We start from the raw sequence: 22167 nt of genomic DNA, 5'->3' as shown, positions 1-22167 counted from the left end.
CCTCACCCACATAAAATAGATGAGCATTTACATCTGACACATTAATATCCTGGGATCTTAAAAGCAGTGCTTTCAAGAAGTAATAAATACAATATTTTGTTCCGTAGGATAAATTGTTTTAATAGCAGACAATGAAGTACTTGGGGGTGGAAAAGGGAGGACTTCTATTATCTGATGCAAAAAGATTGGTCAGTTCCTGCTTTTTAATGCAACATTGCCCCCACCTGGACAAATGCAGTTTGGTTTATAGGTTGGCACTAATACCATAAAACTTTGTAAAACAATGTAAATTCCATTTGGAAAAGAGTCACAACAAACTTCTCTGTGTGCAGTATACCTTTTTTAAAGCTAACCTATCTTTTAATCGAGTAGTTTAAAGTCTTCTTGATATTTTCCTAAAACATAGCTCCAGTACTCACAAAAAGTCCTCTCATGTTACACGCTTACTCATTACTGCAGAAAAATGAACAATGCATTTTTCTAAAAATAAAACTCTATAATACTAAGGGAAATATACTGATAGTTTCAAGGAAATATATAACATATATACTGCGTATGCATATTGTGTGCATATGTAAAAGATGTATGCACACAGCTTATATACAAAATGACAGCTCTTTTGATTCTAGAAACCTCTGTACTATGCTTTCAGATGAAAAAGAGGTAAAATTAGAAAAGTAGCATATTTTAGTGAACAGAAGACCTTGCCTTTATGAATAAACATGGACAACTGGATTTGACCAGTTCTTGTAACAAGCAACTCTTTTGCAATGTTCTTTGTACACCTCAGAGTGATCGACAACTCCAGAAGATCTAAAAATGGTCTTTCATCTCTTTAGAGTAATTAAACAATAAAGACCCCTGAAAACTTAGTATCTTTCCTGTTTCACCCAGAAAAATCTGTCTTAAATGCTTATACATGCAGTCAAGCTCCCTATAACAAAGCTTCTGAAATGACAAGAGGAGGAGCACTAGAAGTTAAAACAGGATCTTCTGAGAGCACCAGAAATTATAATATTAACATATTTATAAAAAGGCACGTATAAGTGTCAAATAGAAGGAAGCAAACACAAATTTAGCACAACATAAGTGGAATGTACATTACATGCAGAGACAATGCTCCTGGTTGGTGCTGAGCCTTTGCTCTGGTATGATATCAAAACATTGCCAGCATCAAACCATGGGTCAATACTTAATTCCTTCCAGAGAACATTTATTTTAGTGCCCCCTGGTGTCAATATTATCCCTTTTATTATTTAGCTGGCATTACCAAGGAAAGAAATATACCTCAGAGATAAATTATTCCAGTAAAATCTTTTTGCAATACTAGATTGCCTTCCACATGCCCAGCTCCACTATTTGACTAAGCAAATAAAAATACCTGTCAATACAGCCAAGACACATTTGAAACATCTCACATAGATGCATTAGGCTACGATTGCACTTCTGTAACAGAATGTAAAACAGGTTTTGTGGCATTAATAAAACTTTTCTAGCGCTTAAATTCTGGTACTGAAATGCAATAAAACTACTTGCAAGTAAAACTTGTTTTCCTAACATCACTGGTGGGTCACCTAAATAGCTGTGAACCTTTGCAGCAGGAAATATCCTGCTCCACCAAAGATACCCTATTCTTTCCAATGCTTTCATTACAATCAGTGAGCTTAAATCTGAGAGCATTTAAAGAAACAGTCAAATAAATTGAAAGACACAATTTGACGATCCAACCTGTTTCTGCCGAAACTTTTAAAGGTAGTTTTATTTTACAAACAGATGTGAATACACACTGTGAATACAAGGTTAATGGTATTTCTCTCTCAGGTCTGCTGTACTTCATGAGCGTACTTCATGAGCTGGGGACCTGCTGACGCAGCCCAGGGCCTGCGTGGACAGGACTGTACCAGGCAGCAGGGAGATCTTCCTTAAGATCCTGACTTAGGAGGGTATTTCAAAGTGGTAAACATGCCAAGTGCTTCAGAATATACAGTTATATTCAGCATTTTGCAAAGAATGGACCAACTAATCAACAAAAAATGCCATCAAGTGCTAAAAGGTCAGTAAACTTGCCGACAAAAGTTGGTTTAATAAGTGCTGAATTTTCCCTGAGAGAAATTTGTCAGAAGCCATGAAAGACAAAGACCTGCAACTCAGGACATGTGCAGAAAGCCATCTCAGGTAATAGCCGTATCTATTTCAGTGACATCTGGGGTCAGGCTTATTTTCTCACATTTCTGTTATTTAAGCGAGAGCTTCATCATGAAGGATCAATCTTTATTTTAAGATCATAGAAGCATTTTGTATTCGTCAAATGTTGCAGGAGCCCTGCTGATCAATCGCAGTAACACAATCAACTCCTGACATGCCTTCAGCACCGCGGCAATGCCAGGAATCAACAACGGCAGGTGGCACGAACCACGAGGCAGCGAAGTGAATGCAATAAACTATCATTTTCCTGAATGCCTTCTCAGAATCAAAATGTAATGTAGACACTTTCATCTGAGGGTTCCTACAACAAAGCAACGAACCACAAAGGTGAGGACAGATGTTTGTCTGGCCCCACACTTCCCAGGCCGCACCCCACCTGTCCCGATGGCCAGTTTTCTCCTTTCCTCACAGCTATGGTGTGGCTCCACATGGCAACATCTGGCAGGGCAGAAGGAAGGTCCCAACGGGCTTTGTTTCCATCTTCTTTAAGGAAGCAGATTTTCAGAAGATGCTGATTTGTTGAGACTGAAGCTTTTCGCAGAAACTCTGTGGCTTCTACTGAATTTTTCATGAAAGGTACTTCCCAGGGTCAAGTCCTAACTTCCACCTGCTCTCTGAGATCAATCTGAGAAGAGCTGAGACCAGAGACTCCTGCATCCCATGAGGGCTCTCCAACCACTGAACCAATCCCTTCCTCTAGTCTGAACAAACGCAAATAGCTGCAAAAGGAGAGCTTGAGAGAAACTGGCCCAGGAAGCAGGCGTAACACCAGGAACACCACTTGACAGGACCCTAGGTGCTTATTTGCACCAGATTTGTGCATGGCAAGGAGTCAAATCTTCCCGCTAAACTTTGAAAGACCTTTCGTTATCCAAACTGTGTTGGTATGGGCGGTGGGGCTCCGAAAAACACTGAAAAATAGGTTGTGGTTACTTCCCAACTCTGACCCTGATGGAGGCCTCTTGTGAACAGGACAGGAGATTGTAAACTAGAACTGCTTATGGCTCCACTTTCCAAATTACAAAACATAGCCACAGCCTCACCACAGAAACAGCAAGCGTCTTAGCACGCAATGAATAATGCAACACCTTGAGATAATGCAGTAAACCTCAGTCTTGGGCTCGGTTTCTATCTGAGCTGTCACAGGCTTAAGATGACAGAAGAAAATCAGTATTTGTATCTTAGCCTGGCCATGACAGTACTGTAGACATCTGTAATAGTGATTTTTAACATTTTGAGCAGAAGAGTTTATTTAAATGTAATACCAAGTGAACGGGCAGAGTGCACAGCACTGTGATTCACAAGGGTGCTCAGCCTAGCAATTTATCTGCATGACCTCTGACCACGGAGATAATAGATGCTTGCTTAGGAAAAGTGTTTGTTTTAGATCACATTGACCATATTCATTTACATGTCCACTACATAAATGTTATACGACATGAATTATTTATGTAAAACACTGATTTGCCATAATTGCAATATTTACATTTAATATAGGTTCAGTGCTTTGCACATGCCTATTGAATACTGAAACCCTAAAATACGGATTTATATGTCAATTGTAATTCTTCGTGTTAGCTATTTCATTTTTAATATTTAATAGGCTGAAAGTGACAGCCCTGCTTAGCAAGACAGTCCATATTAAAAAGTGCCAGAAATTCTCTTTACAGTCCCTGTCTTGTACTGAGGTCTTCTAGCACAGAAGCTGCACCTATAAAAATGTGGATTATTATGCAATATTGGCAATTTAATTCTATACCAGTTTCTTACAGAAATAAACCCACTTCATGTAGATTAATTATCAAAAATGAAAGTAATAAAATCAGTGTTCTAGATGTGACATTTTTAAAATGAGAGGTCTGAGTAACAGTCTAAAAATAATTTTTAAAAAATTGCAATACACCAAGTATTTTTGCCTATGATCTCTTGTTGATACCAGCAAATCCTTGTAACTAATATTCTTCAAAGAGCAAACAAAGCATGCAGTCAAGGGTTTGAAAGAAGCAAAACATTAGTCTTACAAATCTATTTTTTCTAATATTCAGGTGCTTTGTTGATGTATTTACTGACAGCTACTGCATTGTACTACTTAGCACATAAGAAACCCAAGCTGCACATTTCTGCAAAACTCTTGAATGTTTTTCGTATCAACTAAATCATTTCAAGAAAAAGACTTGAAATTCTACTGAATAATTTAATAAAAAACACACCGAGTACCAAATCTTCTGATTCTATTATTCCATTATTCTATGGAGTTGTTACATTAGATTTATACCCAAATTACTGGCAGAAGCAGAAATAACCCTTTAAACGCTTCTTTTTCACCAAAAGAGAAATTGCTTTTCCTTATGTTCAGGGAAGAGACTAAAACTATCCAACAGAGGGCTCCCAGTAGCTGTTCAAAAGCTTAATTGAGAGTCAAACACATGAACTCTTAACATATACATGCAAATCAGCATGCTGTCATTTTAACAACCTATTCTGTATGCACTATAGGCACGCCTACACCCAAATTGTAAATTTGTAAAAGCACACAGTATAATCACCCAGGAAGTTCCTTGTGATAATTTGTATTCTACTGAAGTAAGTTAGCATGGCTTCTTTAAACTGTGGAAAATCAGTATATTTTTAAATAGTCTTCATAAAAATGCAATTTTTTTTTTTTTTTCAACTTCTTTACATGCACTTGAGAAAAATGCTAATAAAACCATGTGTGGAGCATGGAGCTTCCACATGCCTATGAGGCAAGGCAAGAGGTAGGGGCAGAGACACAGCCTGGGCAGGCGCTTGTGCACTCAGAGAAAGCGCTCCTGAAAGGGACTGGTGGGAAGGGAACAAAACTTACTCAAGACACTTGCTAAGAGCTGGGTCCCAAACTACTCATGATATCAGCAGCTGCTCAGACAGAGCTAGACCAAGCCAGGGTTAACACAGCACAGTGCTGGAGACCAGCCAGTGAGCACGAGGCTAATCTTGTACCCCAGTGAGCACAACCAGACTAACCTTGTCATTCTGTTCTTCCACTAGGAAAGAGATGATTAGGTCAAGCTGATCTGAGCACCTATTTGCTAAGATCCAATCTACACCTAACAAACTTGATCTGATCAAGACGTGAGGCTGGACCATTTCAGGAAGAGGGTATTTCAAACTGGGTTAATCCTTGCTTTCTTTGTTGAGATGGCTATGATGTAGAGCTGCTGCCCGCAAGAGCTTCTATTTATATACTTCAGCTCTGAGTTCTCCCAGCAATATTATCCCCCTCACTGTTTAAATGTCTTAATTTTAAGTACAGGACATTGTAATACATTGTGGTGTATCTTCTCTCAGTAACATAAGCTGTGATTTCCTTTAGGCTACATGCTGTCTTTTTTTTGCAAACATAATCAAATGCCACAGTCAATACAGAAGCACGTTGGTGTGCCCTACCTGTTCAAAAGAAACCTCATAGATTATTACCTATCCAAACACAATGTGATCAATAAGTCAAAGCTATTATACTGCAATAAATTAGTATTAGTATTTGATTGGTTGAGTAAACTATTCACCACAGATGAATATAATACATAAACTATTGTACAAGAAGCTTTTAAAGGTTTTTTACAGTATTAAAAAGAAACATATCTGTAATTAAGTGCACTCTGCAGTCTCTGTAGATGTACCAGCTTTTTAAAAAAACTTTTGAGAACCCTGAGAACCAATTTATTTCCCACAACAGCTTCTGAGCCTATGATAATACTCATTTGCTTTCCTCCACATCTTTACATCCAACTGTGAAAATACATACCTGCAGTCTCTTTGCACATGCTACAAAAGTAATCTAATACATATCCTCCACTAAATATCTGTGATTAACTCCTCCGGAACTAGTTTTGTCCTTTTACAAATGTAGGTTTTTTGATCAAAGTCCTCAGAGGTGAAGTACAAAAGCTATATTCTGCTCTGCTACACACCACACAATTAGGTTTGTCTTGAAATTTATACTAACGTCTTTGGTGATTTTATTCACACTGCTTTTATCTGCAGCGATACTACAAAGCATGTGGAATGTAATACAAGTGCAGAGAAATGTGTGGTATTTGCAGTCATATTCTTGCAATGTTAAATTCTAAGGATTTATTTTTTTATTTTATTTTATTTTTTTGGCACAATACAGGACTAGAAGCACCCTGACCTAACCTGAACTGAGCTGAGTTTGATCACCTCTCATGTTCAAAAAGTCCACTTTCAGGCTAGGGTGTCTGGGTGCATGAAGGCACTTGGAATATATCATCTATATTACAATTTTATGCCATTTTTCTTAAAAGTAGTGAACACCCTCTCAACCCCCAACCATCAGAGCTAATGTTTGGATCTGAATTTCAAAAGCAAAATTAGATGCCAATTTTTGCAGGTGTCCTTATTTAAATTACAGTCACTTCTTAAACTATATTCTAATGTGCCTTTGGAACAAAGCAGTTTGAAAACAATATCCCATTCCCCTTCTACTGGGGATAAAGGTATACAGAACCTTTGGAAGAAACCAGAATAGCCTGGCATGCAAAATTACATGTTGTTTTAAAGATTAGACCTTTTCTCCTTATGCAGCCATCATTTTACTAATTAAGTCCAAGAGTACATATATTGAAACAAAAACATCAGACAAGCTCTAAACCTTTACTTACCACAAGTCTCCATCTTCAATAGTCTTATCATTTGGGGCTCCAGCATGCCCATAGTGTAGAACAGATGAGTTCTCCCCACTAGGTAAAAAGAAAATGCAGCATAATTAATGCAAGAAGAAACATTAAAACACACAACATGAGAAGGAACATTGTAAATGTGACACTGTAAACGTGTAAACATCAGTGCCTTTGTATATTAAGCATGAAATGTTGCAGTCTGTGAATACTGCCATAGAATCTGCCAAGTCATGGGCTGATATAACATTCTGCATCTCACTCAGCTGAAATAGGTACAGAACGGGCGTTTTACTATTCTGGCTGCAAGATGTGACCTTTCTGCAGAAGGAACTCGGCACAGTTCATAGAAATACTTTGCAAATCCATGAAAGTGTCAAGGAAGCAATTATGTAAGTGTAATTTTTCAAGCTGTACCTATTTATTTCATTCTGGATTTTTTTTTAATTATTGATACATTTCCCTATATAAGGTTAAATGTTTTGAGGCATAAAAGACAAGTTTCCTCTGGAGAAAAATCTGAAGTATTTGAAACGCTTTACAAGTTACTGGGGCTGGAAAAAATCAGCTGTCCAAGTAAACAGTTCCAGTTCACCTCTGGCATGGCTATGTGTGATCTCTGCTGGAATGAATTCACTGCACACTGCTAGAGGAACATTTGTGATATGTAATGTCAGCAGTAATATCTGGCACAAAACCCATCACTCTATTTTCATCTCTTATTAAAATCACCTTATAAAGAAAAGATTTTTATTCTTGAAAACCCTTTAGACTAAACTGCTGATTCACAGGAATAAAACATCTCCAGAGAAGGACGGACCTTTGCTCTGCACTTCTAAAGCTCCGTGATCCACTCAGTGACCTATATTTGGTCTTGGCATCCCTCTCTTGTCTACTGTTATTCCTCCAGGTCTAGCAAACGTCAGTTAAAAGACAGGTAAAGATCTCAAGCTCTAACTTTTACTGTTCTCCTGAGACAGATGTTTTCTCTCTTCACAAAGGTAGAAAAATTATATCATAGCCAAAAATACATGTGTTGGAACAGGGTTGCCGTGGCATCACTCTGACCCCTCAAGATGACTTGCCAGTCTACCTCACTCTATCAAAGCTGTATTGGTCATCCTGCTCAAATTTAATTCTTTCAGTTATGATGGCAGAATAGCTTCCTATTTTAGGTAGAAGGAATCAGAGGCTCAATTTCAGTGAATCTTGTTGTACCTGACATCAATGTGCCATCTGACATACATCTCATATTAGACTTCTGATACGTGCAATTACAAACCCAGTAAATAAGCACTGTATCCAGAAAGAGCTTACTTTTAAGATACCTTCACAGTCCTTGTGATCATTTAGATACATAACTGAGCATTAATTCATTTAAATATAACAATTCCATAAGCAAGGATTATGGAGGAGAAAGCAGATGCCTTCTTAAATCTCCAAAGGCTCTCAATCCAAAGGGCTGGATCATATCAGTAATTTCAAAGTAGTAACATTTTATCTCTATTCTTTAGCAAGTAGGAAATCAGTACATACTAAGGCAGCGAGGGACAACATTTCAGAATTGTATGAATGATTGTCTGATAGGAAGTGTATTTCTTATACAACATTGAAAGGAAAAATTAAAATTGCTAAATAAAGAGTTAAAAAAACACACACAGAATTAAGGCTGTGACAGATTTGCTTTGTAATGTTAGTCCAATGGCGTAAGCACATTTTTACAGCTGGCTAATAGCTGGCTGCTTTTTGCTTCCTGGCCGCCTGAGCTGAGAACGTACTCTGTCATGCAGATAACTGAAAACAGCCCTGTAAAACCTGCATACAAGATGAAGACACAAGTGAGCCTCCTTCTGAGATTTCCTGTCTCCTGGGCATTTGTGGAATAGTTTCTTTTGGCCACAATTGCAGCTTTCCATGCCAGGACGCTTTCAAATTTAGTTTGCTCTGCATGAAAAAAATTATAACTGGACAACAGAGTGAAATCCATGGAAAGACCTTCTGTGTCAGGCTACATGTATGGCAAGAACTGGGTTTCCAGCCTTGGCCTTCTGCTTCCACAGGCAGCTGACAGCAGCACAGACAGCTCCTGCCTCTGCTTTAGTCCATCAGCACTGACAAGAGGATGCAACATCATGTGCTGCCTGAGGAACTGCTTCCTAGGTAAAGAGCTATGATTCACGGGAGACAGGGAGGGAGCACTTGGAAGCAACTGGAATGACCTTGGTGCTATGCATGACACTGTGAATCCATATGCTCGGTTTTTAAGGAAAAACACAAAAATAAAACATTCCCCTAAGTGGCATCCACACACATGCTCCACAGCAGTTTGTCAGGATTTTAGCTAGATATACTATTCCTTATCTCTTTCTAAAAATAGGGATAAAGGAATAGAAGCAGATAGCATATGCATGCATTTATGATCAACTTAAAAAAAATTATCATGAGGCTTAAGGGCATGACTTCATGCTAACATATTTGCAGATAACTTGTTTACTTATCATCATATGCTGGCACTCTCAGTGTTATATATCATACCAGCTGCATAAACAAGTCATATATTCAAATATGAGTACTGCACGAATGTTTTTAACAATAGGCATTCCAAATACAACAATGAGGGATTTCCTTTGCACAGTTTAACGTAAAAGTTTTAGTTTACAAAATATTTCTGTAAGGTTTGGCACCAACTGTTACAGAAGATGCATGAAAATCTGTTTTTCTCCGCCGTTACTTAAGCATTAAGCAGCACAATCTTTCTTGGCATTGGAAACTCCCTATCTTTCATGCAAATCTTGGCTCTGTAGCATAAATGGGATTGTACCACAGAGAGAAGCAGCTGGTGTGGAAGACCAGATACCCACACCATATGCATTCCACTGTTTTTGTCTGAGGCAATCGGGGTGAGAGATCTGTTTACTTCAGGCTGGCTCTAGGCAGGCCCCATGGACTGAAGGCCCGTTAACAACTGAGGCACAAGAGACCTGCTCCTGAAAGCTCCCCCAGTTGTTTGTCAACCAAAAGAAACCCACAGTGTAAACTCCAGGACTGGTCCCTGGCTCAAACCGAAGCCCCGTAGGAGGGCAGGGGGGAGCTCTCACCTCAGAAAGGCAGGGTTGGCCTGGGTTACTGCACCTGTGTGGCCACCTCCGGCCTGCTGCTGCCGGGCAGTGCACGTCAGACCTCCCTCAGGGGAAGCGCCTTCACCTCTGCCTCAAGATGGAGGCAGGGAAGATGCCTCAGGAGCAAGGCCACAGAAACTTCACTGCAGTGAAGTGTACCCTCAAGGTAAACGTTACAGCTAACCAGGAATAGTTTGTAATGATTGTCTGACTTTCAAGGTGGCTTCAGAACAATTAAAACACCCTCCCTACCCCCGGCACTGGCAAAGCCAACAAGCCTTCCTGTAAAACATATTTCTTTTCTTCCCAAGGAGTAACAGTTGAAAGGCCTCATGTCAGAGTGCCAAAGCTGGGGTTTCAAAGGACGTGCTGTGGGGAAGTGCTGACCACCGGGAGCTCTGCTGCCTTCCTGGAGGCCAGCACACCTCCAAAAACCACCACGCGTGGGGATGTCAGTGCCTGCCTTCAGGCAGCCCAACTGAAAAATACTACAAGAATTTTCTACATATCTATTTTTATTCCTTTAATAATTTGCCTCTAACTGGTGCCAGACATGTTTGTTGCAGAAAGAATTACGTGAAGCAGCAGAAAAGCTGCAAATTAACACCACTGAGAATGCAAACAGGAGGAAGAGATTCAGATTACCAGGGAAGGAAAAAACAGGCCCCAAAAAACACTTTAAATCAGAAAGCTCTCAAAATGAGGGAGTGGAAGAAAGAAAGAAGAAAGATGTCAGCAACATTTTAAGAACAGGATTAAACTGAGTATCAAACATAAGAAAAAGTGCAGCTATTAGCTCTACATTAAGATCTAAAGAAAAACCAATAGACCATGAACTAAACAAGCAAACTATTTCCATCAGGCTTTAAATAATAGAGTCAATCTAGTGGGAAGCATTAACATCCTTCTCTCCACTTTTTCATCTAAGAGATTAATTTTTTTAAAGTTGGATTGAAAAAGAAGGAAAAACGGATTCAGTAAGTACCCTAACCTTATCCAAAAAGCTTTATTTATGATGATCCTCAGACAGAGAAACATGTTTTATTGGACTGCATTATTTGTAATCACTGGTATCATCTGGTGAGAGCTGTAATCTGCCTAGAGGCATCTATCTAGAAGATCTGAACCTACACCTAAGATGGCACAACCCCAGATAGCAGATGACCACAGCCTCCATGGTGGTTGCAGAGATACTGGTGCCTTGTCACCAGTGGGTGCCATCCATTGTAGGGTCACAGGATGCACTGTGCGTGTAACTTAACCTTTCTTTTCCTCTCTAAAAATGGCTACTTGGTACACTAAGGCACTGCAATAAGAAGTTCATTAGCATTTACACGCTACTTTGAAGTCAACACTTTGGAAGTTAATGTTAAATATAATCCAATTACATTTATCAGTACTATTCTTATTTAATTGCACTTATGCAACATCTGATTGCACTTCAAACTGCTTACAAGTTAACAATGTTAGAAAGCATTGCTAACTAACTGCAGGACTAACCCAGCTAGGTGATGACCAGTAATAACACTAACACATTTGTTGTTATTCTCAACTGATTGGAGAGTGAATATATAGAAGTGAATACATGAAGCACACTTGGTCACACCGAATATTCAATAACTGTCTCCTGAAGAGTGCAAACACTGGACCAAGACTGCAATAAATGCATGCACCCAAAGCGTACCAAGTGACTTCTACCTGAAATACAGTATTGATTACTCTTGTTTTCTGGTTTAGTGAGCATCTTTCTTAAAACCTAAATAGCAAACATATTTTAATTAAAAACATTATTGTCTTCTATGGAAATTATTATCAGGCCTGTAAGTAGAAAGAAAGATCCTGTCAAAATATCACACTTTTAAGTGCTAGGAAAACAACAGAACTCAGCATGAATAGAATAATACATAACTATTCAAAAACCCTAATTGCAAAAGCTATTTTTAATCTCAAATGTAGTTAAGTGTAGTATTTACAATGACATTTTCATAGTAATTAAAAACGCCCATTACTTTTGCCATTATTATGCTAATTGAATTAATCGAATGGATCTACTTTCATTTCATTAAGTCCTAGCTTAAAATGGTTAATTTTATTCATTCTTACTGCATCATTCAGAATATAGCAATTTATTGACAAAGGCCTATTTATTTATTTATTTTTAAATCCAGTCTGTCTCTACTTTTGATAGTAGCGGTAGGATACAACACCATCTCCCAGCTAAATAACAATAACACGCCATATCCCAGCAAATCAGGATACTGTTTGGATTTCAAGGCATTTCAAGGTCACTAGGGTTTTCTATAGGTTTAGCAATGCCATCCCTGTTTCTAGCTTCCGCACCCAAATCAGATACTGCAGCACAGGTTCTGGTTTGCTGTAAGTAAATGTGAAACCCGTATGACTGTGGAAAACCATACAGAGACAACTTGATTCTACCATCTCAGCCTGTAACTGAGGTGAAGTCTCACTGCAGTGTCACATTAATTTTCAAGTTATATGATGGTACTTAAAACAGAAAACTTTTCCAACAATTTAGATGCACAATTTGCCATAAAACTACTCATAGTGCAATTTTGCATATAAATTGAAAAAATTGCATTTACAAATAACCAGTTGAGTAAACCACAGAAAGAAGCAGAGATGCTAATTGTCCTCATTACCCCCAAAGCAATATAATACTATAGTCATCATCTTAGAAATTATTTTTTACAATAAACCTATGTGAATTCAGGCAAATGCTTGTGCATAGCATGTAGATCCACAAGTAGAGCATATATACCAACACGTATGCCTCATCTGTCATAAATTTCTGATCAGATTTATTCTAGTGACTACATAAGATTAATCTCTGCATACAGTAAATAGCTGTCCTTGACACATACCCTACACTAATCTCTTGAAATTCTTTGAAGTAAAAGCGTGTATTTTTACAATTGCAGGGAGAATTTTTATATTATTTTCTCAAATATAATAGCTTCAACTCCAGCTGTTCAGCAAGAAGAGAGAGAGCAGAAAAAACTTCAAAAATTCACCCCTGAAAATTAGTTTTAGTGCATCCTAACATTCTCAAAGAAGTTCGAAAGCCATATGAAATACTTAAGGTCTAATACTTTTCAAAGAAAGTATTTGTGAACAATGGAGAATAGCTCTAAAGCCCTTCTTCATAACACTGTTTAATAAAAAAGCCAATTGTAGCGCAGATGTGAGCATAAATGGAATCTTGGCAGCAACAGCACTCATTGTGGAATCTCTTGAGTGTAGCAGAATCTGTAACGGGGTTATTTCTTTAAGACACAACACTTGCCACCTTTCTCTTGCTTCTGCAGAGGAAACGGTTCAAAACTCACTCTGTTGGCACTCACAAACACATCACATGCCAAAAAGGAACAATTTTACAAATATCCAGTGGGAAACAGACAATAAACATTGCAATAGCTCAGTATAAACCATCGACTTACCTGCCACAGATGCAAGTGTAGGAAGTATGGCGCATGCCACCTCGAGTATAGCAATAGTGTTGGAAAAGGCTGCAAAGAAACAAAGATGGTAATTAACAATATATTCAATATATTCAAAACTACCACAAGACAGAGAGGACAAGTCTTGCTTCAGTACAGCTGTGTTGTGCAAATCTGTGATCTTCTCCTGCCCAAACAAGGGAAATAAAAAATTCAACACAGATCCCACTCCACAAGGTAACATTAGCTGAAGTCCCTGACAACCTACAAAGAACACTGCAATACACAAGGGATGGAGAAGGGAAGCAGAGCAGTTGCATGCTCTTGAACATTACTCCTGTTGAAATGACATCCTGTTGGAGGAGCTGTTTGGCCTCAAAAGCACTGAAATATTTTCATCCTTACTGTCTAAGTCCCCTTCACATAAGGGCAGATGTGCCCAGAGCACAATTAATATAGGATTAGGTGCTTTAAGAGCTAAGAGCATATCATAGATCCTTTTATTCTTTTTGAAATATGCTCTAATTACAATCCAATTCCCTTTAATACTGAATGGATTTCAAAAACTCATTTGTTGTAATACTGAAATCATTTCATTAACACAGAGTGATAATGGTGCTATTCAAAGAATAGAGATGTTGTGATTTTGTCCTTCTGCAGAAGCAATCCGCAGAACACAATTCAAGTTCTTTGAAGGATATTAAAGACATTATATGCTTGCAAATCCAAACCAGATTTTAGAATTACACAAAATGACAGTATTTAAAGAGAAACGAAACAAAACATACAAATAAATCACACAGAAAAAGAAAAGCCTACATTTAAGGACACATGTATATGCAGACGCGTTATAGAAGATTCTTTTCTGCTAAAAATGTTTTGGTTTTACAAGTCAAAAACACTGATTTTTCATTGCCCCAGAAACCAGTAACTGCAAAGAGTATGTCAAATGACAGAGGACCTAAGGAGAAACTCTGACACAGTGAGAGCATAGCACAGAGAACTAAATTTGGCTCATGAAACATATCATCTAAAACATCATTTGCTCTGGTGCAGACAGTTCACCAAACAGACACGTCACATAGAGGTGAAGTTACAGGTTTGCTCCTTCCTAGCACACTTGCAGACAAGGTTTACTCTACACAACGTGATACTATGCACAAACATTTTGCAAAACAACGTATTATACTGTTATATGTGTATAGTTATGTTCTAGGAAGGAACTTCTAGCGTATTTATAGACCTTTCACACTAAATGATTGGATTAAATATCTCCTCTAGACAGCAACTTTCAGTAACATTCTAAAGAGCTTTAAAAATGAAATAATGAAGGTTGTAAACATCCTTCCATCATCGCTGATGCTGGGATAGGAGGGTTTATTTTTCCATATGACAACTGATCACATATTCATGGTTGGAATTTATATGAAGCTGTGCAGCAGAGTAACGGTAGTCACCTTTTGCAGTACTCCCAAATTAGCAGTAAAAAGTAGTAAATAAATTAAGACAGGCTTCATATAATCCAGCTGTTGCCTGAGCTTTATTTCCGTTTTCTAAAAAAAGTAAACCTGGCTGTTTCATCAAACATTATGGACTTTCTTTTAAGAGTGAGTAGTTGTTTATGTGACTGAGCTGAAGACAGCGTAACTTTGCCAGGTAACGAGTCTTCTGCTACAAGAAGTAAAACTACTCACACTGCCGTGAATTTACTTTTTCACGCTATGACTCATCAGACACATGTTCAAGCAGCTGGCAAGAAATTCATCAGTGCTATCAGAGACAGCTAACATCCTTGTATAACATGTCCAAGGTAAGTGAAGGATCACAAATCCCTTTGATGGTAAATGTTGGCTTTTCAAAGCTAAAAAAAGAACAGATGCAGAATTATAGAAGCTGCCAGTACTTCGTAGTTAAAATCCTCATTCCACTGAAGTCAGTGCAGATCCTGCCGCTAAACTTCATTACACCAGGATTTCACTGTCTACACACTACAAGAATCTTTATCAAAGAATACAATACAAAAGTGGAAGTCTGAAATAGCTGTACAGAATATCATTTCATCTGGTGCTCCACATATATTGCAAACACTGCATCTTGAACTTTGCTTGGTCTATCTGAGTGGAGGATACATGTATGTTTAGGCAGTTTTATGTTGGTGCTAGATGCTTTGCCATGAGTTTTTAATGCAGCCAACGCAGATACAAGTGTTAAGTACCTCTTTCTTTTCTCCTTCTTTCATGTGTTTCAAAGCTTTTCTGTCATGTTTTATGCAGTATTTCCCTGGAGGCTGTACATATTACTTATCATACACATACTATCTCACTCGTGTATACCGATCAGCCATTGGTGTACTTACATGTCAGATGTTACCTTTTGAATGCATATTGATTTGTTTGAGATGGCATGTTCTTTTCATTGCTTTGAAACAGTATTTTTTTCCCCTTTTCTTTTTAAATATAGGAGTACATCCTGATTTTGGTACCAAAAATACCATCATCTTTAACTGACTAACAATATTTTAATGGAGTTTAAAGTTCTAATAAAACTGTGTTGTTTTTTTTTTTTTCTTCCCATTAACTTAAAAAAGAGCAAACTACCCCCCATTTATTCAAGCGTATCTCACATGAGCGCTCTTGCCCCCCACCCTTGCAAATTTGCGGAAGTATGTTTTCATTTCATCCCCACTGTTCTGACAAGTCTTGACAACATGGGTCCATCATCATTAGAAGTAACAGAAAAGTATATAGTTGGCATTTTTGAGATGTTAAGGAGTATTGCATACATCCACACAAACCTCCAAAATGCTTGAAAAATCACTTTCACAGATCCTCCTAAAAAGCCATTGAAGTAAAATCTGCTACAATCTTTCTGACAAATTACACAAACCACTCTGACAATGATGCTTGTGTGTCTTAAGATCATCTACAGTCCAGTTTCTGCTGCTGTCTAATGCGTTCTGACAACTTCAACCAGACCTGCACCAGGAATGCAAACTGAATCCAATAAAGAAGTTTAATTTTAACAGTTTTCCTAACTTAAATGGATTCATGGAACAAAGGCATTTAGGGCAGGAGGGGCAGTAACAATCTGTAATGACTTCCCTCACACTTCTTATTTCCAGATATTCCTCATCACTAAAATAAAACAAATTCACATATACTCTGCCAAGTGTGAATTTTATTTCCCAAAAGAAGTAAATAAGTAATGTCTAATTTGAATTCTGGTCGTTGGCTCTTCTCTAGTCATAATAAATATTCAGAAGACCACCACGTTTTATACTTCTCAACTATTTACTTCCAAAACCAAGATAATTCTAGATCAGAAAGCTTCAACTTCTAAATAAAAATCCAATTAAGTAACGTGGTCTGTGTGCTGCAAAAGAGGTAACAACTGTAATTGCAGGGAATGCATTAAGTATGAAGAAAAAGAACGACAAAGAAGGAACAGATAGTGGCAAGAATACCCAAAAAAATACCCAAATTGCCCAACACATGCCTCAGTGGCACGTCCCGATGCTCCTGCTTCCCAAGCCTTGCATCCCTGGTAACTACAGAGAGGTGCTGCAGAACAAGGTGTGCACTTTGGAGTGGAGGAACAGTTACTCCTTCTAACATTCCCTACAACAGATGACCAAAAACACTAAATAACCCTGCTCATTATTTCCAGACACTGGAGCCACTTCAAGAACACCTACTGGATACTGGTAGCTCAGAAACCAGTTTTGTTTTTTTTTTTTTTCTCTTTTTTTTTCAGACTATCAGAGAGATCAGCTGTCATAAACTTAACTTTTCTTGTGAAGCATACAATACACAGAAGAGTCAAGGACACTCTTGGGTCAGTATCTCATTAAGATGTTTGTACTGAAAATACATTTATTTATATTTTTTTTCCACAAGTGATCACTCACTGGCTTGAGGATGTTTCAGATCCACAATAATTTCCTCAGTGAACCTTTGAGAAAGTTGCTTCCTAATAAAAAGAAACCTTTACACACTTCAGAAATATTATTCTTTCAACACAGCCCTTGAGACTTGCCTTGAAATGCAAGCAGGTGGTTTTGAACTATGAATTGGAAACCACAGCAGCTTATGGGAATTTGGTACAGAACTCGGAGGATTTTCTGTATTTTTTTTATATGAGTACAGTTGCAAGATGCAGGTGAATATCTATTAGTTATCTGTGAACTGAATTACTTTTGAATTACAACTATATTGTGCCCTTATGCTTTTGTACAGTGTCAATATCAAGAATAGCCATGAGACAGGCTAAAAAAACAAAGCTTTTTTAAAGAATTCACAAAAGGCCAAATCTTCTAAAGCTGTTCTAATTACACCAGGACTGACAGCCATTCTTTTGATCATTTAGACATGTAAGTACCTTCACATGAAGAAGCTGTAAAGGCCAAATAACACGCAACTGCTAAGCCACACTTGAAACAATTTGTCCATGATACCTGAAGTATTTCTACCTAGCACCAAACTAGGTTGGAAGAATTAACTGCACACACAGAAAGAGGAAGTGTCCATTATAGGGGGTAGCAGCTGATCAGTGGGTATGTGCTCAAGGTGAGCAATGCTTTGTTTAGTCCCACACTAGACACAGTGAGGTTCTTAAACACAGGGCACTTCCCTTTGTTATACTACTTTTCTAACATCACTCATTTTCCATGGGCAAAAAGATGCTTTAAGGTTTAGTTTATCTAATCCTAATTGCATAGAGTTCACAACACAACACTGCAATATTGCAAAACGTGTCCAAGGTTGTTTCAATACAAAAAAGTCAGAACTTCATTGTGAGAGAATGAAGAAGGGACGTGAAGAAGAAATCCAGGTTTACTATTTGCGAGCAAATGGTGGATTAAAGACTTTCATCTGACCAAGGAGAATTAGTGCACTGAGCTTTCTTCTACATCTCAGAGACAATATCGTTAAAGATTTTACAAAAGGCAATATTGTTAATCTAACTGGTCTACATGACTGGAAATTGCTTAGAACTGAACTTACTGTCCATAAATAACAGGAAAAAAAATACTTCTCTGCACTGACTTCTAAAACCTAACTATTTATGCTACTTCTGATTTTCTTTTTTTAAATTCAAATCATTGGTTGGGCTGTTTTGCCATGGAGTGGAGCTGTTGAAGCTTATTGTTAGCCAGAAATACTGAAAGCAGCTATACTTTGAAGAATTACAATTTACCATTGCCCTGATTTGCACCATACACAAGCAGAAATAATGTGACTTTTTTTGAAAAATGTTGATTGTTCCGAATTCCAACATCTAGACTCCATTGTCATTTTTTTGTATGTTTACTTCAACTAAGTTATTTTTATTTGCAGCAAACTCGAGATAATAATAGGTGCTTAGAAGTGAAAAATGTTATTTGAGTTCAGTGGGGACAGAAGAACTGTAACTTTAGTAAGCAGGTATGACATGAAACTGGTAGAATATTAATGTAACTACAGTGCAGAACATCTATTATGAAATAAGGAAAAGCTGTGTAGAAGCAGCATAGAAGTGAATGGTCTCACCTTGGTAATCAAAAATTCATGTTGGTATTTCTAAATGTGCTACTTCTTTCTACTGAAATGGATGACAAGCCAGAACTCGGTGTAAGAACGGAGGGCAAGATTATCCCCAAATGCAGATATATTTTAAGCATACAAAATGACACAGATCAGAAGGGATGGCATTCCTTCAGGAAATGAAGCCCACTAAGGCACAGCCATTTCACCAGGCATTAGTGCTACCTGGAAACCAGAGACACATTAAACAGGAAGTCCATAAATAATACAAGCCCCAGCACTGTCACAAATGTCATATATGATTTGCAATGATTGAAGGTAATTGATAATCTCAGTTCAAGAACAGAGAGTTTAGGTGAGGGGTAATTAGCATTTTAATTGTATAATTGGGAATTACAAATTACCTGTCTTACTTAGAGAATAATTGAGGAAATTATATGACATTAATTGATACTTCAGCTTTTTTGAAGAAAATACACAGGTTGGTGATTTTAGAAAAACTGGACTTTCATTTTCTCTCTCAGACATTTTCTTTGTTTTTAACTTTCACAGCCACCCTTTCATTACAAAAGCTAACTGTTCCATATAAAGCAAGCTTTCTCCCATCACTTTGCAAACCTAAAATTTATGATTTTGGTCAGGAAGCAAAGAAACAACATGATACTATGATACAGCAGCAGTTTAATAATGTCTGTGGAATTATCTCCCTTTTGCCACCCCATAGAGATTGATAAGAGTTTCTTCTAACAGCTCTGTTTGAGTATAAATCCAACTTTTTTTTTTTTTTCCTAGTATGAGGAAAGGGCAAACATTTTAACAAATGCAGTTTTTAAGAGATTCATATACCCACCTCTCTCTACTTCCTTTGTACTTCATCTAATTCCGCACGGATGCAACATTTCTCCACCCCACTCCAGAAATTCATCAAATTATGTACTATCACAGAAGTTCTGCTAAACCATTTCATTACCAACATTCAAATGAAAACATTAGTTACGTAAATGTTTAACTCCATACCCAACTACTTACTTTCCAGAAGCATGGCAAGACAACTGAACAGGTACCCTTAGAGATAGGACAGCTACTATAGTGTGCTGTAAACACACCTTTCAATGAGTCTGTCTTGAAAATTACATTCAGGAAGCATTTTAAGAAAGTCTTCAATATGGTTTCAAATTATTATTTTCAGAAAACTCTTTCAAATCTACTTGGAAAATGCATCTGTCAATTGTCAGAATAGATTTGTCTGCATAAAAAATGGTTGACTTATAGATTGAAATATTATGACAACTAATGAAATCCTTACAGTTACTGTTTCATAGAAATTAAGCTGATTAGGGTATTCATAGTATCAACCTGCACAAATTTAAATGTTAATTCTGAAAAACTTGCAAGTCAAGGTGTACATGCCTTTGTTTTTTTCACCTGTACAAACTGAAACTGCTCCAACTTTGTACTACACAGGTCTCTTCCACAATGGGTAAGTCTGCAATAGGACTGTTACAGAGATAATACAAGTTATTATTACAAAGGATTTCATTAGAGCTTTAGTGAGTCAAAGAACTACCATTAGGTAACCAACAGGTATGTTGTATGTTGTAAGTCTATGTAGTACAGGACTGTGCTATCACTGAGACTGTGTCTACGATTAGACCATTGCAAGTAATGAAATTAAATTGATTGAAGTAATTGTCCCTGCAGCTGATAGAGGTAACAGACTGTGTGAACAATTCTGGAGTCCACTACAACACAAAGTGTAACAGGCAGTCTTCAACAGCCGTTCAGTTGGGTGGTTCAATATTGGTATCAAGGGAGATCACGGTAATAGAGCACAAGGTGAAAACCTTCTCATTCTACACTGTGTTAACACCACGTTCTGTAAGTTGACTCCTGCTCCTGCCGGCAAGTCTGAAACTCCCCATCCATTGTATTTAGGTATCTAACACAGAAGTGTGATCTCTATACAGCAGAAGGGAATTTTAAATGAGTTTTGAACCTTCACCATTCATAAATGGAGAACAGATCCCCACCACCATGCTGCAAAGCAATGATCATTAAGAAGGGTCTCCTTTTCGTTTCTTCAACAACTCTGAAGTCCGTGTGTAGCCATGCACATCAGTAACAATGCAAAGCCAAGTTCTGCAGTGGTCTGAATTTCATACTTAATCTAATATTACAGAAAGAGATGGCATGAAAATTTCTTAGACTCTTTGCTCCATTTCCAACTCTAATAATTCTAGATCTCAACTGGCATATTTTAAATTAATTTTTTGTAGTTTAAACCTATTTATCAACAGCTAATTAATGAGGTCTAAATCCTTTGATGACAGAATGATTAAACTGCATTTTAACTAATCCATCTTTAATTAAAATGCTGCCAGCAAACCATTTCTGGATGTGTAAAAAGGACACATTTATAGATGCTCACTCTTTAACTATGCATTATGTAAAGCCAATAATTAGAAGAACTCATGATTTCAATTATATTTTAATTACTGTTACATATAAAACATGCTTTAATAGATGTAATGCAATACATTTTCTTTCTTTACAACCCACTAATCATTCCTATTGGGGTGACAACCAAATAAAAGGAAGTTTAATATATGCACTAGAGCAGGAATCTTGTTTTAGCTTTGAGCCAATTCTCTCCATTTCTTCTTTGCAGAAGAAAGGTACTTAATTATCTCCAATCCTGAAACTCAAATGAATCCCTATAAATCCCTGTTAGAACTCTAAAAGGAGATTAGCCGTAACTGACCATAATAAAGATAAATACTTCATCCTTATTATTAAACTTGTATGTCTTCACGATTTGTGAACTCAAAACACAAGGCTACTTAAAGCCTGCTAGATAAGGAAAAAAAATATAAGGTGACATCTGTACAGATCTTCCTACTTCTCTCCTCTTCTGGTTTTAGGAAACAACATGAGCCAAGAGATTCTCTAATTACTGCAGGTGCCACCAGCTTCATTTACTTAGGGTACCCCTTTTCCACCATCTGGGAGGGAAGCGCGGTATATCACAATGTGATCATGACAGCCTGCATTTCAGTCTGCATTAATGGGAGGCTGAGATGTGAAAAAGATGGAAGTTAAACTGTTCTTTGCTATGACTAATTCAGTTTTTAATGCAAATATGGAACAAATTATTTCTTTCTGAATAATGGAGTGCACAGATAGCTGG

At 37.5% G+C, this 22167-nt stretch overlaps 1 protein-coding gene across 2 annotated transcripts in view; it reads right to left on the bottom strand.

Annotated features, from left to right (window-relative positions):
- PEPD (peptidase D) overlaps positions 1-22167 on the bottom strand; it is a 134245-nt gene that overhangs the window by 46030 nt on the left and 66048 nt on the right. For both annotated transcript variants that reach the window (XM_027466968.2, XM_072043961.1), the window contains 2 exons: positions 13459-13527; positions 6867-6944 (listed from right to left, as the gene is read on the bottom strand). In XM_027466968.2, coding sequence (XP_027322769.1) covers positions 6867-6944; positions 13459-13527 — 147 coding nt within the window. The remainder of the gene's footprint in view (positions 1-6866; positions 6945-13458; positions 13528-22167) is intronic.

This window comes from Anas platyrhynchos, chromosome 12 (genome assembly GCF_047663525.1).
Source record: "Anas platyrhynchos isolate ZD024472 breed Pekin duck chromosome 12, IASCAAS_PekinDuck_T2T, whole genome shotgun sequence".
NCBI classification, from domain to species: domain Eukaryota; kingdom Metazoa; phylum Chordata; class Aves; order Anseriformes; family Anatidae; genus Anas; species Anas platyrhynchos.
Note: the sequence above shows the minus strand (reverse complement) of the source record. Positions and strands in the feature narration are given on the sequence as shown.